The sequence below is a fragment of the Xiphophorus maculatus genome, chromosome 9 (genome assembly GCF_002775205.1).
Source record: "Xiphophorus maculatus strain JP 163 A chromosome 9, X_maculatus-5.0-male, whole genome shotgun sequence".
NCBI lineage: Eukaryota > Metazoa > Chordata > Actinopteri > Cyprinodontiformes > Poeciliidae > Xiphophorus > Xiphophorus maculatus.
The window spans coordinates 2,607,052-2,627,515 of record NC_036451.1 but is presented as its reverse complement, the minus strand read 5'-3'; the positions used below and the strand labels follow the sequence as shown (position 1 = coordinate 2,627,515).

General features: G+C 37.4%; 2 protein-coding genes across 5 annotated transcripts in view; both read left to right on the top strand.

Annotated features, from left to right (window-relative positions):
- Nucleotides 1-160: 160 nt before the first annotated feature.
- On the top strand, nt 161-8,108 carry nasp (nuclear autoantigenic sperm protein). Of its 3 annotated transcripts, XM_023340217.1 has the most exons (15): nt 161-332; nt 688-729; nt 823-936; nt 1,097-1,177; nt 3,149-3,255; nt 3,445-3,729; nt 3,936-3,979; nt 4,090-4,160; nt 4,282-4,355; nt 4,430-4,618; nt 5,475-5,647; nt 5,727-5,807; nt 6,284-6,358; nt 6,742-6,873; nt 7,918-8,108. In XM_023340217.1, the coding sequence occupies exons 1-15, from the start codon at nt 295-297 to the stop codon at nt 7,942-7,944; spliced, it is 1,533 nt and encodes a 510-aa protein (XP_023195985.1). In that variant the 5' UTR covers nt 161-294; the 3' UTR covers nt 7,945-8,108. The 3 variants fall into 3 exon arrangements, with proteins under 3 accessions (XP_023195985.1, XP_023195987.1, XP_023195986.1); XM_023340219.1 differs by lacking the exon at nt 3,445-3,729; XM_023340218.1 differs by lacking the exon at nt 6,742-6,873.
- Nucleotides 8,109-12,528: 4,420 nt separating this feature from the next.
- Nucleotides 12,529-20,464, top strand: part of lrrc7 (leucine rich repeat containing 7) — a 142,210-nt gene continuing 134,274 nt past the window's right edge. Inside the window, exon 1 of one of the 2 annotated variants that reach the window (XM_023339891.1) lies at nt 12,529-13,179. The gene's annotated coding sequence lies outside the window, so the exon portion shown is untranslated. Of the gene's footprint in view, nt 13,180-16,747; nt 16,885-20,464 lie in introns of those variants that run through there. The other variant, XM_023339892.1, reaches the window with a different exon arrangement.

Sequence of the window (20,464 nt, the reverse complement as noted above, 5' to 3'; positions counted from 1 at the left end):
GTCGCCACGACTGATTGTTGTGCCTAACATTCTGATGTTATTTTCGTCCGTCTTTATTTTTCATTTCGTTCCCGTGTTATTTTCCACGGTCACAAGGAACAGCTGTATAATTGCTGCGGCCCCTTTAACTCCAATCTCCCGCGTTCCCACTTAAGCGGAAACAGAATAGCATTTTTTTTCCCCGCTATATAAGCGCGCCAACAAGGACCGTTCAAGTGGGTCTGTTTGGGTTCATCGGGTTCTGCAGAGCAGGCTGCTGGCTTTTTTCTGTCATCTCGTTGGGCTTCGATTAAAATGCCGGTGGAAACGTCCACAGCGTCGGGTTCTGGAAGGTAAATTAATCGTTTGTAATTGTTCACTGCCGCCACAACAACACAAAAAATGGCTAGTGCGCTATTAGCTTGTTCCGGCGGTAATGTTTACGGTATGACACGTAGCTGTTTAGTGGAGCGTGTTAATAGTATAGACGTTCTGTTAGGAAGACAATATATTTTTTCTCGGTGAAGTGATATTTTGTTCTTAACGCCATCGTCGCTATCACTTAGCACTCTTCGGCTAACTGGCTAGCAGCCACGAGACGCTAACAACAATAAGGCGTCGCCATCGTTTTCTGTTGTACATGAACTCCACTAAGTCAGCAATAAAGTTTATTGTCTCGGACAATGATTTGTTTTTGGACTCCCGTAGCGCCGAGGAGAAGCCGTGCTCGTCGACAGCTGCAGCAGAAACGTACGTATGGATTCCGCAAACTTTTTTTTGTGCTTCTATGAACTAATCCCTGAATATGAAACCTCTTTATGTGCACGTCTTCCCTCCTCGCAGCTCCGGTGACGTTATGGAGGAGGCGAAAAAGCTGATCGGCACGGGCAAACGGCATCTGGTGATGGGAGATGTAGTTTCTGCCGTCAATGTCTTCCAGGAAGCCTGCAGCATGCTGTGAGTCTGCATAACAAAACACGTTCAAAGAAATATTCATGCTGAAATTTATATAATATCACCTGGTATTTGGTGCAGCTAATTGCACCAAGTACCACAAGATTTTAGAGTAAGTATTGTTATAATTTCTGTAATTTTCACCTCATTTATTCATCTGCAGGGCTGCAAAGTATGGGGACACAGCAGATGAATGTGGTGAAGCATTCTTCCTATGTGGGAAGTCTCTATTGGAGCTTGCAAGGTTTATTATCATTATTACATTTTATTTCATGTTTCTTTTTTCCTATATCATATAAACAAAATATACTACAAATATCTAAAGGACTACATTGAACTCTTCTCTGTTTTTTGCACATTTTATGTTTCTAAGCATTTAATCTTAACACTTCTATTTGATTTATCACAATTTTAGAAAAACTTCTTTTTTTCCCCCGTTTGTAAGTTGAATGTATTTAATAGGGATACTCTGATATGAAAATCTGACGTTTTTGCAATTTTGACCGATAATTTATACATTTTTCAATGCCTTGAAAATAAAAATCACACTGTTTTACTCCTCAGTAATCGGCATTTAACTGAACGCTTGTGGTGTGTTCGGTTAAACGCCCCACAATCTTGCACTGAATCATTTCCACAAACAATATGTCAAACACTGGTTACCAATGTTTTTCTTATCAGACTGATAATATGTTGAACTACTAACATGATCCGATAGCCGTGTTGATGGAAATATGTTGCGTGTTTAATGTTACTGTTTTTAAGAGATTGGTTGTTGCTAATCTCAGTAAGTACTTGAAAGGAAAGATGAAATCCACCTCATTATGTTGTTAAGAAGCACAAATTAATTTGATTGTAAAGCGCCATCATGCTGATGCTAATTTCGGACAGATCTGTCTCGTCTTCAAGAACTCTCTAAATTATAATAAAATGTTTCAATACTCAGAAAATTTAAGTCCAAACAATAAAACTCATATCACAACCAACTTAAGGCTCAGTTACACTCCTCTCTGCATGGCTTAGTGCACAGGTGTCAAACTCCAGTCCTCATGGGCCGGTGTCCTGCAGGTTTTAGATGTGCCACAGGTACAAAACACTGGAATTAAATGGCTTACTGTATTTTCCGCACTATAAAGCGCACCTAAAAACCTTTAGTTTTCTCAAAAACCGACAGTGTGCCTTATAATCCGGTGCGCCTTATATATGGACCAATATTGAGCCACAACAGGTCTCGCAACTACTGCAAACAGCCATAGTTGCTTACCGTAGCTGCTGCTTCTACATTTTCCCTGTAGAAGAAGAAGCGTGCAGTGCATGCTAGGATATATGACTACGCGAAGCGTGCCGTTTCATTTCAGTTTGTGTAAAGACCCCAAAATGGCTCCTATTAAGAGACACTCTTACGACGCAGAGTTTAAACTTAAGGCGATCAGTCACGCAGTAGAACATGGGAATAGAGCAGCAGTGAGTTGTCAGAACGCTGGTTTGTAATCTATTAATGAAGTTTGACTGACCTATCTGACTGTTTTGTTGACATTCCCTTTAGCGCAGTTCCATCTAATGGATGCCTAACGTAACCCCAGCCTCTACTGTGGCGTCTACTCTATGCACCTTATAATGCGGTGTGCCTTATATATGAAAAAAGTTTTAAAATAGGCCATTCATTGAAAGTGCGCTTTATAATGTGGTGCGCCTTATAGTGCGGAAAATACGGTAATTACCTTCTCCTTGTGTAGATCAGGTGTGGTGCAGCAGAGGCACATCTAAAAGTTGCAGGACGGTGACCCTCGAGGACTGGAGTTTGACTTGGTGGATGGAGTCTGCATAAATGAAAACAAATTAAACTTATTTGCTGAAATAACTTTTATTTATGACTCTGCTACTCCATCTCTGAATGTCAGCAAGCTTTTGTGCTTTTTGCATGATGTCTTGATCAACTAGTAAACAGATTAAGTAAAGTTTGGGTTACATCTTGGGCTTTTGCTTGTTTTTAGACTTTAAATTAACGGTTTGATGCCTTGAAACATCAAAAAACAGTTTGAATAAAAAAAAAAACATAACTTGTAAGTACATTTTGGTGACGTCTCTTGGTACTATGTGCCTAATTCAATAGTTCTGCCATTCATAGTTAACATTTAACTTCTAAATGCTCTTCCTGGTGTACAGTTCTGTAAACAAAAGTTTTATTTTGAGCTAATCCTGTTTTGTGAACCAGGATGGAGAACGGTGTCCTTGGTAACGCTCTGGAGGGAGTCCCAGAAGAATCTGAGGAAGAGGAGCAGCCCAAAAACCCAAACCTGGAGACTGCAGACAACCTTGACGGTCAGTTTACTTCACCGTCATTTTGATCCATGCAACCTGGCTCAAGTCATTTCTTTAAATTTGAACATTTCTAAAATATTTTTGTAATTTTTTGCAAAGAGTAATCAGGTATCTGACTTAAACTGATTTTTTCTGTACACTTCTGCTGAGATAATGTCAATAAATCAAATGTTTGCCACTCTGGTGCAGAGAAAACTAGAGAAGAGCTGCGAAAGCAGGTCTGTGATGCAATGGCAGAGAAGGTAGAGCCGAAAGAGGAGGTGAAAAACGAAAACGCAGAGTCAGAGGAGCCAGTAGACCCTGAGGCAGGAGAAACCTCAGGTGCTGCTGATGTTGGGGAGGAGAAAAGTTCTGTCCAAGCAACCGAAGAGGTCCGAGATGCTTCAGCAGAAGCTGTGAATGAAGAAGAGGAAGAGGATGAAGGAATTGAAGAATCAAATGCAGAGGCTGAACAGACTGATGAAACTTCAGAGGGTAGTAGATGTTTAGAGACAAAGCACCGGTGTTTTAAACTTTTTTTTTTTTTAACGCTTTACGTCAAAACATCTCACATGGTGAACTGAAGGGAGACACTGGTGTGTGGCAGGGGAAACTTTTTAGTTTTTTTTTATGGTTTTTATGCTTTTCTAAAAGTTTTAAATTTTATAAATCCTTTAACACTTTTTATTTTTAAACTTCAGATGACGACGATGAAGACGAGGACAAAGAGAACACACAAGATAACGTGAGCTCCTGTTTAAAGAAACCTGCAATTTCTGGAATATTTTACATGGATAGCAATTATTTAATTTCCTTGTGGGGTGAAAGTATTCTTAAATTTTGAAACGCTTTCAGGAAGAGGAGGATGTTGGGAATTTGCAGTTGGCTTGGGAGATGCTTGAGGTGGCCAAAGTCATTTTTAAAAGGCAAGTGTGTTTCATGTGGAAAAGTTAAGGTACATATCTGATTTTTCTCTCTCAATGATTAGATTAATCCTGTTTTAGTCTTTATTTTGAGAACCTGTTAATAAATTTCTCTTCTCTGCAGAAAGGAAAGCAAAGACGACCAGCTGATGGCAGCACAGGCTTATCTGAAACTGGGTGAAGTCAGTGCAGAAACAGGTAAACTGCAGAACCAAACAGCTCACAGTAGTGTCGTCTGTCTCCACTGCAGGTCTAACATCTTTTATTTCCAGGTAACTATCCTCAGGCGCTAGAAGACTTCCAGGAGTGTCTGATTATTCAGCTGAAGCTCTTGCCGCCTCACTGTCGCCTGCTGGCCGAGACGCACTACCACGTTGCTACGACGCTGGTCTTCATGGACCAGTACGACCAGGCCATAAAGCACTACAACAGCTCCGTAAAGGTCATCGAGACGCGTCTAGGTACCAACAGTTTATTCGTCTTATTAAACCGTAGCAATAACGAAAATTGTGCCCGAACTTTTCTCTTCTCCCAATTAGGAAATGCAAAACTGTCATTGTGAATCATTTCTTTTACCTGAACAAAAATTATTTTGGGGCTTATTTGATTTTTTTTTTTTTTTTAGGTTTATGAAACATTTTTAGTTTATTCCCAGCAATGAAAATTATAATTTTCGTTAAACTTTACTTTATTTCCGAATACAATATAAATGGACGGGTGTACCAAAGGCTTTGTTTTAGTAAAAACTTGCCAGACTTATTTTGATTAGAATAATAAAAGGCTAATTAAAGAGAAATTCTTTGTTTTGCATAATATTTTTCTAAAATATAATTTACTATGAGCTATTGTTTAAAAATGTATAAGTAATTGTACATTTAAGGATGAGAATGTGAGGTTTAAGTGTCAACGTGGAAATAATTGAAGAGTTTATCTGGTGTGTGGAGAGTTAAATGGGCAGGAAATTATAAAATCTTGGGTTTCTTTTTCTCCTATTACTTTTTGTCCAAAATAAGTGATAAATTGTTTGTTTTTTTTCTTACTGTTCTCAAATTTTTCTTTCAATTTCTTTTTCTACATATCTGTTTCTGCCATGTAGAAAACTATAACATTACATTAACAATTGATTTCATGTAATAGTTGAAGAATTTTTCCTTAAATGTTTAAAAAATATATATACCATGATCATCTGCATGTGTACAGGGCCTAAGTGTTGTAGTTTTTCAACTTTAGCAGATTAAATTTCCTCATTGTCTGGAGAATTAGCACCGCTCTCATTCTGAAGCCAACTTTAGCTTCATTATATCATGTTTTTTGCAGCCATGCTCCAGGAGGTCATTGACGCAGCGGCTGGAGATGACGGTGCTGCAGAGGAGAAAAGTGAGCTGGAAGAACTCAGACAGCTTCTTCCTGAAATCAGGGAAAAAGTGGAAGACACCAAGGAGAGCCAGAGGACGGCCAGTGCTGCCTCCCAGGCAATCCAGCAGACACTGGTCAGTAAACCCATACTGGTCATGAATCAACAGAGATGGATGTACAGAGGAAGGTTGGTGCTAAACTAATCTCTTGCAGGGAGCTCCCTCTACTTCATCAACATTCCCCTGTGAAAATGGCGGCCCGTCATCCTCTACTGCTTTTGCATCGACCAGTCAGGTAAAGCTTCACCGCCTGCGTTTCCATTAATAAAAATACACAAATTATAATTATGGGAATAAACTCACTTGATGGAAACGCAGCAGTTTTGAGATTAAAAAACTCACTTTTTTTTTGTTAGGTTTTAGCGGCTGGATGAGATTTTTCAGGCATATCGAAATGTAGTTCACAAAACTGTAATAGAAACGAGTCATGTGACCAAGAACCGGATGTTACTACTGGCAGAAACCACGAAGAAGACAGCAAGAAGTAGTTGGGGTATCATGGCTCGTCATGTTTTTAATGATTTATCATGTGGACAAGCTTATTTTTAGTTTTATTTCATATAGTTCGAACACTGCAATTGCAAAGTTGCGTTTTAGCAGAAAGTGGACAAATTTGTATACATTTATAATGGAAGCACATCTTTTTCTGACTGGAGCTCTTATTAAACTGTCTTTGAGCCTGAAGCAATCATAACTACTTTTCACTTTTAGATTCCAGTGAAAACCTCTGAAAGTGCTTTGTCTTCCAAAGCCGTGTCGGATATCTCTCACCTTGTTAGGAAAAAGGTAAAACATTAAACTGTTTTTTTTTTTTTTTTTGTCTTTTGTTGTTTTTTTCTCTTCCTCAAAACAGATTTTTCTTTTTTGGTGGAGAAAAGTGTAATCATGATTGCCTGCTTTGTGTTTCTGGTTTGTGGTCATGTCGCTGTTGGAGACCAGTAGGGGTTTAATCATTGGGTTGTTTAGGTGTGATCTAGCTTTTATTTGGCTTGTTGCATGTCTTGGTGTTTGTGTTGTGGCAGGACTTTGTGCTAGAAGCTGAAACTTGCTTTGTGTGCATGAATAAATGGTGTGATTGGCTGCTGCTTCCATTTAAATCAACCTGATTGGTTGTTTTCCGTCAATTGCTGCTGTGTTCAGAAGCTTTCGGTCTCCATTTGTCTGTCCAGAGGAAACCTGAAGAGGAGAGCCCAGTAAAGGACACAGATGCTAAGCAACTGAAACAGGAAGCCACAGTTAATGGCAGCGGTGACTCTAGTGCCAGCAACAGCAGTGAAACCCAGGAAGGAAAATCAAAGGAGGCGAGTGATAGGCCCGTCTTACCATGTCTACTAAACTCAGGAAACGTGTAGCGGTTCTGCTAATCTGTGCAGTTGGATTTCTAGAGTTAATATTTGCTTCTGGTGGGATTCCCGGCTTCTTGAAGGCATGAAATGGTTTTTGAAATCCCAATTAGGTCGAAATTGTATGTCATATTTATGCCATTCAGAATAGATGGCTGTCTTGGTTTCTTTCTTTTTAAGGTATGCTATACTCTGTGTCTTGGTGCGCATAATTGTGACATCAGCTATACCTAAGCCTGTCACAATAAATCAATTAATTGCACGATAAATTAAAACAATCTCAATTTATCATTTTTTTTCTCTCCTTCTACCCAATTTGATCTTCAGGTTGATGCATTGGTCTCAACTTGTCTTTATTTGAAGGAAAACTTTTGTTTACAGAATCTTCATAATTAATTTTATTTGTTTGGTATATTTAAAATATTTTCCAGTTCCAGTGTTTAAATGTTCATTGAACTTTTGAGAATGTTTTCTTGCATTATGACCATTACTTGAACACCTGAGTGAAGTTGGCCCCCCACCTTCTTCAAATTAGGCAAAATTGGTGTAAAATGTTTATACAGCAAAAATGTAAGTTTGTGCTGCTATGATTTTTTTTTTTTTAAGAAATGGTCATTTGGAAATGGAAACATTCCTTTATCTTTAAAATGATAGCAGCACAAAAATTTGACACACATTTTGATTTCATAAAATTGGGTGAGCTAGTTGACCTTTTAAACTTTTATTAATATCTTCAAATGTAGTCGAATTGACTGACATCAATTTTGTCTGACCTAGTGAAGGTGGGGATGAACCGGCTTCACTCGGGTCTTAAATGGCCTCAAAACAACAATTTTATTGCAATAACTTCTGGTACAATTTATCGTTCAGCAAAATTGGCTAGCTCCATCTAAACAGGTTATCTTGGAATAACCTATAAGACTTTGTCACTCTTCAGTAAAGTTTACCTATTAAGCTCAACTAGCAGCCACCTGACCTTTGACCTTTGCTTGTTTCCTCCAGTCTGCCGCTGTAGAGTCTTCCTCATGACCGCCTTGATCCTCTTCATCACTCTGAAACCAGCACAGCATGCCTCTCCAGCTCCTCACATCCAGTACTCTTGTTTCTGTAAATAAGACTCATTTTCATGGATTTGTCCAAGTTTTTGTATACTTGTGGTAAAAAAAAAAAAATAAAGAATTTGCAGATGTAAATGTGACTTTGCTTTTCTGTGTGCATGTTCAGCTGCAACAAAGCAAATTTCCTCAAAGAAATATTTAAAAAATAATTGTAAATATGGCAATTTTAAAGGATTTATTTGCTGCAATATATTACTTGTATTGAATACGCATTTCTGGACAAAGATTAGTAACGCAGTTTATGGATTATTGAAGAAATAATATTAAAAAATGGCATATGTAGGAGGTTTGGGGAGATGAGAAACTAAATTCAGTTAATTTTTAAAGAACATTCATCCCCTTCATGCTACATTGTTGACCTAACCAAGATATTAATACTTTTGTAAAGCATGATATTTAGAGGGGTGGAACTAAGATCGCTTGGTAAAGAAGAAAATGATTTTTTTTGTGTTTTAAAGTTTTGTTTATGTGGAGGAAGAGGACAGCCAAACAGTTTTCCCCTCCATTGCCAATTTATTAAAAATATTTATTCTGCTTCAGGAAAGGGTTACTTGCTTAGTGAGAACATTTTACACAATAAACAAAATTCTAATTGGTTGATGAGGTAACCTGTTGCTGACGCAGTTATATTATCAATTCAGATAATTAGTGGACATTTTTCAGAGAAATGAACCGAGACCAGGACTCCCTGTACTCATAAGTATTCACAACATCAACATGAGCTGCATCTCTGATCAGCAGGATGTTTACAGCTGAAGTATCAAGCTCTATTCTGATGTGAACTTTGACCTCTTAAAACACCCAACAACTCCTTAAAATATTAAGTTTTTCTCTCCCTAACAGTTGGGGTAACATAAAGAAACATCCACTCAATAAAGAGAAAACTACAGCGTATTGGGGCCATTGCAGAAAGAAAAAGGAAAGGAGTACACTTCCGCCAAGAAACTGAGATTAATCTCAAAAAAGTTCTAGACAATTTGAGTTATAACAGTTTACAATTTGCTAGAAAAAATTTGGAAATGTTTTAAATGTCAAAAATTTGCCAGAAGAAAACTGAATTTTTTAATTTAATCAGAAATTCTGCTGAAAAATGTTAACTTTTGAAACTGAAATTTTTATGTTTTCTAGCAATTTTTTTACTTTTGCAACTCAGAAATGTTCCCCTTTTTTTTCCAAAAAATGTATCTGTTTTGTTTTAATTGAGTGATGGTGTATGGCCCCAGACAGACTTCAACTCAAGAGAGATACAAACTTTCCCGGCAGTGTGGGCATTTGATTTGGATGGAGACTTTCTAGCTTCAATTAGGACAAAACAAGTAAAATCTTACAATAGAAAATATTGGCTGTACTACAAATGATTTCTTTTTTTCTTTTCAAGAACCAGTAAATTTAACTCTAAAGCAAACTTTGCTTCAAATCTGCTTTTTATTCATTTAATAAACTTGGAAAAATACAAGAAGCATTTTCAAAGAAAGTGACCTAAATCCTGATTTTATTCATCAGAATTGATTAAAGTTAGTTGCCCCCCCCCCCCCCCCCCCCCCCCCCAAATTGATATATAGATAATTAGCAAAATTATTTTTGGATCTAGAATAATTTACATATCCTTTATGTATTTGTTTAGTTTAAATATTGCATGTTTAGTTTATTGTTGAGAGGGTAAAAAAAAAGCATTTTTTGACCCATCAACCAGAACTGAGTTAAATCCAGAAGTAAATATGATTTGAATAGTATGACCTGCATTCTTCTTCTGTACTCTCCTAACATTTTGGAGCATATATTGGAGACTGTGTGAACCGCACAGGAATAACAAAACACATGACTGATCCTCTGAATCATTTGGTTTGCTTGAAAAATAAAAAGAAGTAGAGAAGCGAGGGTTCCCGTTTGAACAGATTACAATCAGAATAATTCAGCAAAACAAAAATGTTTCACAAGCGCTGTTTGCACATACAGTGCAACCCGCCTGTGACATTTAAGCCTCCTTTGTTTCCAGAGGATGAAGGAGAACGTTTGACTGTCGGAAGCAGCTTGCAGCATTTGTTCCTCAGCGTCTCCCTCTTCTGCTCCAGCTGCTGATTTATCGTATCTATCAGGGCAGAGTTGGCTCATATGGAACGTCGCCAATTCTCCCCGAATCGCTCGCTGTGACCCAGCTGATGCCCGCTTGCCTTAAGAATGTATTTAGAAACGGATTAATTTACGCTCTGATATCTTACAGCGGGTGTAGGAAGATGCTTATATCCTGAAAATGTGCTCTTATTTTCACTGCTTTTGACCAAAATGGCCTCCTACTGTCACTGGGTGATGATTTTTTTGGAAAAGTTGGTTTACAATTTTTTCCCAAAAGCAGAAAAGGAGCATAAAATATGATTTACAGGTCAATCCCTGTTTTTCAGTATAATTCTGTTCTCCTTTTGACTTCCCAATTAATGTTTTCTTGTTGACTTTTGGCAAAAAGGCTTTATGCCAAAATAATGGAATAGATTAGAAGAATTTCAAAAAAATTCTGACTTGAATTTTGAGTGCAGCAAGGTCAGCTTTTCAGTAAAAGTCTCTGGATAAACTTGGTTTTTACTTTTGTTAAGGCTTCGTTATAAAAAGAATACTTTGTGTTGTTCTCTACATGTTCTTGTGTAAGAAAATAAGGTTGGCAACAATTTTTCCCCTGATTACAAATTAAAAGTCTCCATCTGCATGTACGGGCCAAATTTGTATCAGTTTTGAAATGTAGTTGGGGGCCACACGAAGTCAGTCTAAGGGCCAGAAATGGTTCCTGGGCCGCAGTTTGGACTCCCCTGCCTTAAATGAACACGGGTATGTTTGGGGAAACACCTGATGTGTGACATCATGGAGGAAAAAAATCTAGACACGATATCAGAAAGAATTGTGAAGTCAGGAAGTCTAACGGTTCAGAAGTCAATCCTATCCAATAGTAAGTACATTATGTAAAGTTATGAATTTGTAATATGTTAAAAAATATATATTTTTGGTACGCCTTAAAACAGTAAAGGTTTAGTCTTTGTTAGATATTGTCTTAAGTAGTTAATCTACACAAAGTATTTCACGTGTTTTTAATTAAACTTTTTAATAACGTTAAATCTAACTTAGTATATACTTTAGAACATGACTAAAGTAAGCTTGAAAAGACCACCCAAAATGCTTTATGTGTGCTCGTTTCATTGTGAGGACAAAAAGCCAACAGAGGAAAACGCACATCTACATTCCGAGCAACTGCGTCAATGAAGTAGCTAAATATGCTATTTGCGGCCGCTTCTTCAAGTCATCGTTCCTACTTCTCAGTATCTACAGGTTACGGTAAAACAATATTTACACGTTATTGCAGTGACAGTTGATGTTTCCACATATTTAATAGCCTAAAACCTCTCCCGAAAGCCAGTTAGCGAGTTGCTAACGTGTAAACAAATGGCGGTTCCGGTTTGCGGCGGAAGTCGCGTCCATAATTCGGGCAAAGCCTCATGGGGGCTGGGAACAAGGTGGATTGTAAATGTCTGGTTTCAACTGTAAGTTTGTCATGCAGAATATTAGAACTTTGGAGATGTTGAGAGGACAGGAAATATATTTATTTTTATTTATTTTTAAAAATACTTGCCTAAATAACATCTAGAATAAGGTTTTCTTTATTTGTTTTTTGACAAAACATTACTGTTGTGTTCTACAATTCCTTTTGAAAATTTTAAGCTGTAGATGAAATGATGAAATAAGAAAAGACATACACAGTGAAGGCTAAGTGAATTGTCTTGTTTTATGTAACATTCATAATCATCTATTTTATATGATATGCAGTGGCATCCTCATGCCACTGCAGGGTTTTAAATCAGATGTGTATTTTACAATATTTTAAACACAGCATGTTTAAAGCTGCGTTTTCTAACTTTTATTCTAAAAATATCTTTTACATATTTGTTAAAATTGTTACCATGTTGTGACAGTATGAGATAATCTGAGAAAAAAATCAAGCTTCTCCCTGAGCTGCTATAGCCATCTGAAGAAATGCACCGCTCCCAGTCAAAAACAAGCAATTAGAGCAAGGAGGAGGAGCTTAGCACCGTCAATCATCCATATGAAGGTGCTGCTAAATATGCTAATGGCAGAGAAACAACAAGAAAATCATTTATCCGCCATCATCAGGGGTCATGCTAACTAGCATTAGCATGACCCCTGATATATGACAGCCTCTGCTATATATATATATACAGCATATATGTATATGCTGTATATATATATATATATATATATATATATACATACATGTGTAAATATATGCGTATATATTTAATACTATACTACTACTACTAAAGATGAGCGTACTTACATCTGTGGAGAAATGTTTGACCTGGAGTTTAATTCAAATTTTTATTTTTGTAAGATTCCAATAAAATACAGTGTCTATGATGGGACAAAACATGAAAATGTTCAGGTATTTTTCAAAGCACTGTAGTTTGCTTTCTGAAACAATTTCTCCTCCTATTGTAGCCTGATGCCATAATGTTCCTGATTAACACCGAGACGCCGCTCCTCAGAGCTGAAATATTCAACATCTATCCACACTTCTGACAGCCGGAGAGAAAGAGCAAGTTGAGGACTTGAACTCATCTCTCCTCTCTCCCACTTCTCTGCAACATCCACTGCTGACAGTCTGTTGCTAAGCAACTGTAAAATAAAGCAGTGGGCTCTGAAGTCAGAGTGAGAGAAGAGGAAGAGAGTTCACAAGTACTGCAATACACTACTGTTTGTTTAGCTCTCTGCATGATCCCGGCACATCTCTCGGTTCCCATCTGTAGAACCACGATGACTTGTGACTTCTGGTTGTCGGACGGCCAGCCAATCAGGGCCGGCTGCGAGGCGGGCTCATCGGTTCCCTAGGCTACCTGTGTGATTGACGTTCAGCCTCCTGCAGCGGAGCACGCGGCGGTGTATCACTGATGCTCCTGCTTCCCCCGAGAGACAGTGGAGAAATCTGGAAGAGAGGAGAGCCGGAGAGAAAACACAAGAGCAAGTGGAATGCTAATTATTTAAAGTCCTTCGGTCTTTTCCTCCTGCTCTCTTTGCTGGAAAGATGAAAGCTGCAGCGCAGGAAGAAGCCGGCTGAAGGGAAGGATTCCCAAAGAAGAGGGATTTGTTGGTAAGAGAAGAATCACAACACTTTCTTTTCTGTTACCTGTCCTTGTCGTCACTGTGGATTACCAGATGGCCTTTTGGCTGTTGTGTTATCTATCTATGTGTGTGTGTGTGTGGGTGAGACAGAGAGATTTTCTGCATGCTGCGTGGCTGGAGAATGGGTTTGGTGCTAACCCGTGTCCTACATGAAGCTTGTGTTACAGTCTCAGTCATGCCTGTGCTTTAGCTGAGTCAAGGGGAGCTCCCCTATATGAGCATATAGGAGGCAGACGGATTTAAAGCAGCTCCATCAGTCGGTACACGGATACAGTTACAGCTTAGGCCAGGATTTCTAGGGCTTGTCTACTGTATCTGCATAAGAGGAGGAGTATTAATTACATAACACTTCATTTATACTCTTCTGTCAGTTCTGTGCAGCTTTAAGCTCTCTCTTTTCTATAGTCCATAAAAGGTTTTTCTCTACCTGCTATAAATGAAGCAAAAAACTTTACTTTTTGAGTCTGAAGGAATCTAGATATTTTTCTGCAGTGGAGGGCAGAGAACCCAAAAAATGTATAAAAGTATAAGAGTAAAAAGTATTTGGTAAAAAGTAAAGTACTAATCAAATGATCAATAATTTAATATTTAAAAATTACATAAACAGACAGACCAAAATATAAAGTTAAAGTGGAATACAAAATATAAAGTGGAAATGTTTGCATTTTAAGGACCAAAGTGACAATAATTCATATAAACAACAAAAAATAACAAAATCGGACAAAAGAAAATTTTTCCAAATCAGTTTTCTCCAATAAAAAACTTATGAAACTTTAACCAAAACTGCAGGTTTGTGTCTGAGTCTGTTGAATTTTGGTTAAAACAGGTTTGTTTTATATTCAGTGGGTAGAAAATCCAGAAATTTTACTCAAGTAAGAGTGAAAATACTCTTAAAAGTGCATTTTTTCAAAAAGATTACTCTTTTAAATGTAACTGGTTACTACCCAACTTTGGTACTAAGTAACAGATCAAATTATTAGTCATTTAATATTTAAAAATTACCTTGTCAGACTGACCAAAATATAAAGTTAATTGGAAATTTTGGTATTTTAAGGATGGAAATGACATAATTCATATAAGTAGCCAAAAAAATAATCAGCCTATAGGAGATTTTCCAAATCAGTTTCTTTCAATAAAAGAAACTTTACGCAAGTAATGGCTGCGATACTTCATAATAAAATAAAAATACTCCAAATAGTGCATTTCTTTTCAAAAGCAGTTACTCAAGTTAATGTAATTGAGTAAATGTAGCTAGTTACTTCCTGGCTCTGTCTTTCTAGCGGTATGTTTTTGAATCCCATTGGAGTGTGTGTCAGCGAAGCGGCACCAGGAGTCGCTGAAACCTCCATTAGTTACTTCGGGTCAGGCGACAGCCGGCCCCTCTTTGCCCTCAGGCCTCGGCACCATCAGGGAGTTCACTTTCTGCTTGGCTGCTCTCACGCCAAAAGTCTGCTTTCTGACCACCTGAGGACAGCTCACATGCTTTTAGACCAGGTGTGAAAACTTTTAGCACCCTGAAGGTTTTTTTATTACCTTTTCCCCTAAATTTTCTGAATATAAGGTTCTTCAACTTCTTTCACTCTGGCTTTTGTCCGTTTAGAAATTCATGAGAGATGTTAGTTTTCTGCCATACATATAAATAAAAATAGAAGAGTGAATGTAAAAGTCTGCATGATTTCTTTAGCTCTACTAAAGCTCCAAAGACGTTTGGCTGAGAAACAAGCCCACGCCATTACAGATCCTCTACCGTACCAAACAGTTGGGTGTCACCAAACACATCTGGACAAGTTGCAGCCAAAAAGCTACAACCTCAAATTCAAAGCAAATTCAGATTCAAAAATGCTTTATTAATCCCAAAGGGAAATGAAATGATGTTGTAGCTCATTAAATATTCAAAGATTTATTGAAGATGGTGATGGTTGTTGGCAGGAAAGATCTCTACAACCACTCCAGTTAAAATCACGATGACATCACAGAGCTGTGCAAAATTAGCATTTTGCATGTTTCTGTACTTTCATTTGCGTTTCTACTAATTCTAAAATCAACCCAAGTTCTTAAAAAAAGCAACCCAGCTGGTTTTTGAAAAACGTTGTACTATTTTTGGTGTCTGGAAAATGAATCATTTAAAACACCTTCTGAATATAAATTGACAAATCAGCAGGCAATGCCTCTCACCTGGCAACCCAAGCAAAGCTGGTGGGTTTTACCGCTGTACAATGGCTGCTGGAAAAGACAAGTGTTTTGTTGTCGTCTTACAATGCAGAAATCTTTTATTGGTTGGGCGGCTGGATCAACTTCTGCTTTTCAAAGATGTACGGTTGTATAACTGCACATCTGTTTTGCAGAAATTTCCCAGCAGCAGCTTATTTGGATTTAAAGTGACAGGACATCCTAAAAAGCTAATTCTGAAAAGAGCTAAGAAATAACTCAAAATCTCATTATCTATGAATGATTTTGTGCAAAGAAATGTAACAGACATGTTGGTTGGACCTTTAGTATAACTACATTCATTTATATTTTTGACTACTTCTGCAGTTGTTACGGCTTTCTTTGCTGTTGTTCTTTACTAAAAACTTTGGAGATTTTATTGCCATTGTTGCCATCCTCTTCACTGTGCATGTTGTGAAAATATCCAGCGTTGTTGAGCAGAATTTCAGTCATGCTAAACCTTTCAACTGTTGCTCTGATCAGGTTTAAGCTAGCAGCTGTGTTTTTAAACTAATTTCTTACGAATGAAGATCACGTCTGAATGACATGTTCTCTCTTCTTTTCCACTTTGGGCCTTTTCATGGAATAAAAATAAGATAAAAGTTTCCAGACGCTGATTAACATTCAGAAAGAAAAGTATTGATAATAACTGTTGGTGATTTTGTTAAACACTAAAAATGAATTTTCTCCACAGTTTTCAATAAATACACTCACATTACAGCATCAAATTTTGATTCTGAATTTGACCAAAATTTACTAAAAGTCCTCAATCATTTCTCCATCAAAATCTTCAAAATCTATTTAAAATAGCATTAACGCAGCTAATAAATCCATGTTTAAACAGTCGGTCGGTATAAACGTTCTTATTTTTGAAAAATGAAGATCTTCCTGTGCAGATAGAAACACCTCCTACAGCGTGGAGACATTTCTATTTTAGCCATCTTCATATCTGACTCACGCTGTTCATAAAACTCTTCTCCATCTCGTTTCAGCAACATGGCTGCTCAGCAGGGTTTTCAGTTTATTTCAGCTACGTAGCTGTTTGGTTTGGTTTCCGGTTTTATTTCAGTTTATCTGGGATCTTACTGTACATTCAGATCCTATCTGCATAATCTGTGCAATCAATCCATCGGTTACCAGCTCCGTTGGAGTCTGCAGGCTTCCTGTTTGCTATCTGTGAGAGCTAATTAGGTATTCCATAGTGTTTCAGGAGCTGCATGTTGGAGGTGTTGGAGCTGCTGCCTGTTTGCTTGCCTGCGTAGGAGGAAACATCTCATCCTCTGAATCTCTCTTTCTACTACACATATGAACTTTTAGGGAGTCGTTTGTGCTTCCTTAGAACAGGAAAGTAAGAGGAGATGAGTCGAAGATGGAAGGACATGAGTCGGATTTGAGCCTGCGTGATTTTTACCTCAGCCCACGGATTCGCTGGGATGCCCCTCAGCCGAGAGAAACAGTAACGCAGGTAATCCGGCGATTATGCCCTGAGCCCCGGTAAACCGCAGAGTACTTCCACAGCAGAGCTGAGGGATTGGCCGGACTCAGTCATGTTTTAGTAAGCCTGTTAAATCACACGATGACAGTGTGTCAGTGACTGAGTGTAAGTGCCAACGTGGGAACAGGAGGTGCAAATATCTTTCTGTCTTGTGGTCAGTTTATAATGGCATCACTCATAAATCTGATATATACAGTAGCTCTAAAGGTTTACACAACCCTCTAACTATGCCTGGGTTTTAACACTTTAGAGCTTCTTCCACTTATAATGAGACATTTAAACTGTTAATCTGAAAACAAAAGAGGTGCAACAACCTGCTGCACATCCTAAAATTTGACTTTGGTAGGAGTTTGTCAACAGCAATTATCTTGCTTTAGTAATGTAGCTTCTGCAAGTGTCTCAGATTGTGAGGACATTTTGTCTGCAGGGTTCTTCAGGTCAGATTTAGGGTAAGCCATTTTGACAGTATTATATGAGACAGGTATTCTGTGAAAAAATTTAAGCTCCTCTGCCTTCTTCCAGTGCTAACTAGAAACAACCAATCAGAGCCTGGAGGAGGGTCTTAGTTCTGTCAATCCCCCTCCTAGTGGCGGTGCTCACCCCCCCTTTGCTCTCTGCTAGGCTGCAGATAACAGAGCCTATCCTGAAAGCTAAAGCTAGTTAGCACAAATGAAGTTATTTCTGCAAAATTAGCATGTTTAGCAGTGAGTACACAAGAGTGTTTAACTGCACTAAGACCCTCCTCCTGGCTCAGATTGATTGTTTTTGTCAGGACAGGTGCATGTCATTGTTTTTTATAAAAGTTACATGCTGCAGGGGTGTCCAAAGTGCGGCTCGGGGGCCTTTTGTGGCTCTTGAATGATTTCTTTTGTGGCCTCCATGTGCAATTCAAAAATGATTTTGAATTTGTTCCATAGATGCAGATGGAGACTTTTAATTTGTAATAAGGATGGAAATTGTTACCAACATTATTTACTTAAACAAGAAGTACAACACAAATCTTTTGTCTTTTTATAACCAAGTTTTAACAAAAGGTAAAACCAGGAGACTTTTACTGAAAAGCCAACTGTGCTGCAGCCAAATCAGCTTTTATTCTTTCTTACTCTTGGATAAATATAGCAAGCTTCTTGAAAGAAAGTGACCCAAATCCTGTCCTTATTATTGAAAGAAATGTATCAATCAAACCCAAAAGAAACTGAAAACTAGATGTTTTTCTTTTAATACAGCAAACATGCTAAATTTGCTACTTACGGCATATTAGAGCCATTGCAGGAAAGAAAAAGTAGTAAAGATCTGCCAGAAATCTCAGATATTTTGAAAGTAATCTCAGAAATTTTCTACGAAAAACAATAAAATTTGCTAGAATTTTTTTTTTAGATATAAGAGATTTTCTACAAAAAAGTTGGAAATTTCTGAATTTCAAATGTTGAAAATTTTCTTTAGAAAAACTTTCTAGAAAATGTTCAAGCTCTAGAAGATTTCTGAGATTAATCACAGAATTTTTCATTTTGGCAGAAATTTACTCAATTTTTTCTTTCTACAAAGACCCAGCAATAAAAACCAGACAGCTTTATTTACTTGTTTTTAGGATGAGTTATTTTTGGTCCACCTTTGAATCTAGAGTTTTGGCCCAAAACGTTTGGACACCCCTGGGCAAAGGCCTACTTCCAATAAAACTCCCAATCAGAGGGTGGCGCCAAACACACAGCAGATGACAAAAATGGCGGGTAAGATCACGACAAAAAATTTAAAAACAACAAAGGCTACTTTAAAACAGCACTGACATTGTTGCTTATTGGTTCTTTTCTTCCTCTCCTAAGCAGTGGTGCAGTGCATTATCGCCCCCTAGAGGTTGTAGTGAAAACTATAAGCATCTTTTACATGTGGACCAACAACAGGTCACACATGTAAAGGTGTTTATAGAGTTTTTCTTTTAAAATTTGGGACCTCATTTGGATACTCAGGACCAGATCTGGACATCTTAATTAACCCTGTTTGTTGAAGTTTTCTTAAAACGGTGAAAAACCAGATTATTGATCAACTAATTAATTTGTAAGAGTACCTGCTATTTGCCCTCCTGCTGTGTTTAAAGAAAGCATTGGATATGCAGTTTATTTTTCCATTAACAACTCTTAAATGAAAGGGAATATCAAAGGCAATATTCTGGTTACATTCCTATCCAAACATTTTTTTTTTTATATATACATATTTAATCATTTGTTTCTGCATTTTAGTTGATGATTTAACATGCTGCAGTGGCAAAGTATTAAAAAGACTCCTCCCAAAAAAAAGAAGAAAATAAAATGGACACTATGTAGAAGCAGGCTAGTTCAGCTGCAAATAACCAAAGTCATTATTACTGCATCAGCCTTCAAGCAACAACCACAAGTCTATAAATATATCCGTTTGATCTATATTTTCATCTTCAGCTGCCACAAGGACTTTGTCCTTGTGAGGTCAAAGCTGTATAAATACATTTCTTAAAAATCCCAGCACTTCAACTTTTTTATTTCTGTCTGTTTGTACCTACAGAAACTTTGGTACCAGTTTTATTTTTGATTGTTTCTTAGTTGGTTTGAATTTCATTTCAAAGTGCTCTGAACCTTTTGACACTGCAATGTAAATCAGATAAATTTACTCAAATTAATAGCATATGTGGTTATTTAAATTTGATTGCTGCACATCATTACCTAATCAATAAGTGGAGCTGTTCGGTCTCCAATCAAATCAAGATTTTACAGAATAATAAGTAACATCAGTTTACATGTATTTCTGACTTCTTCTTATTTTTGTTTAGACGACTGAGCCTGAAATGAATGTGTCTCATTTCAGCACACCCTGCTGCATGGGAGAATAATTTTAAAGTATGGGGGTGGTGGCAGCTCTGAAGTTTTACTAGATTATTACTAGCAGATAATGTTTCCTGAGAGAGTGATATCGCTCTTGTGTTTTAGTAACTTGCCCGTTCGCTGGCCGCATTACACGTCTCGCCAGAGGAACTGTAGTCATAATTGCCAGCATAAAAGTAACATCACTGATTGCTAATTACCAGGAAAGAAGTCTTTTAATGCTTCACATAATGAGATTTCTGCCAATTAGTACTGACATTTTAAAGTGAAATTGCCAGTGAAACTTTACACGACGACTGCAGTAATAAAAACTCCAGACTGTTTTTGTCCTCGCTACATGTGGTAATAACTAATAAAACATTTAAGGCTGATAGCCTGAGGCAGTATTTACCTTATTAAATGTGTTAATACTTCATAAGATCTCATACATCTATATTTAAAAGACATCTAAAAAAAATCATGATAAATTACATCTCTAATAACAAACTGCCAGCATCATTGACCCAAGATAAAAAATTAATAAATGTTTAATAAACAGTCCCAGATATTTGTGTTTTAACCTTATTTTTACAGTAATAACAATATGGCAGCTTTTCTAACTTCCTGCAGCCGCCGGCTGTGCCGTAGTGCTAATGTTAGCTTGTAAACGGAAGCAAATGCAGGTTATTGAAATCTGAATTATAGTTTTTATTTCTGTCCTC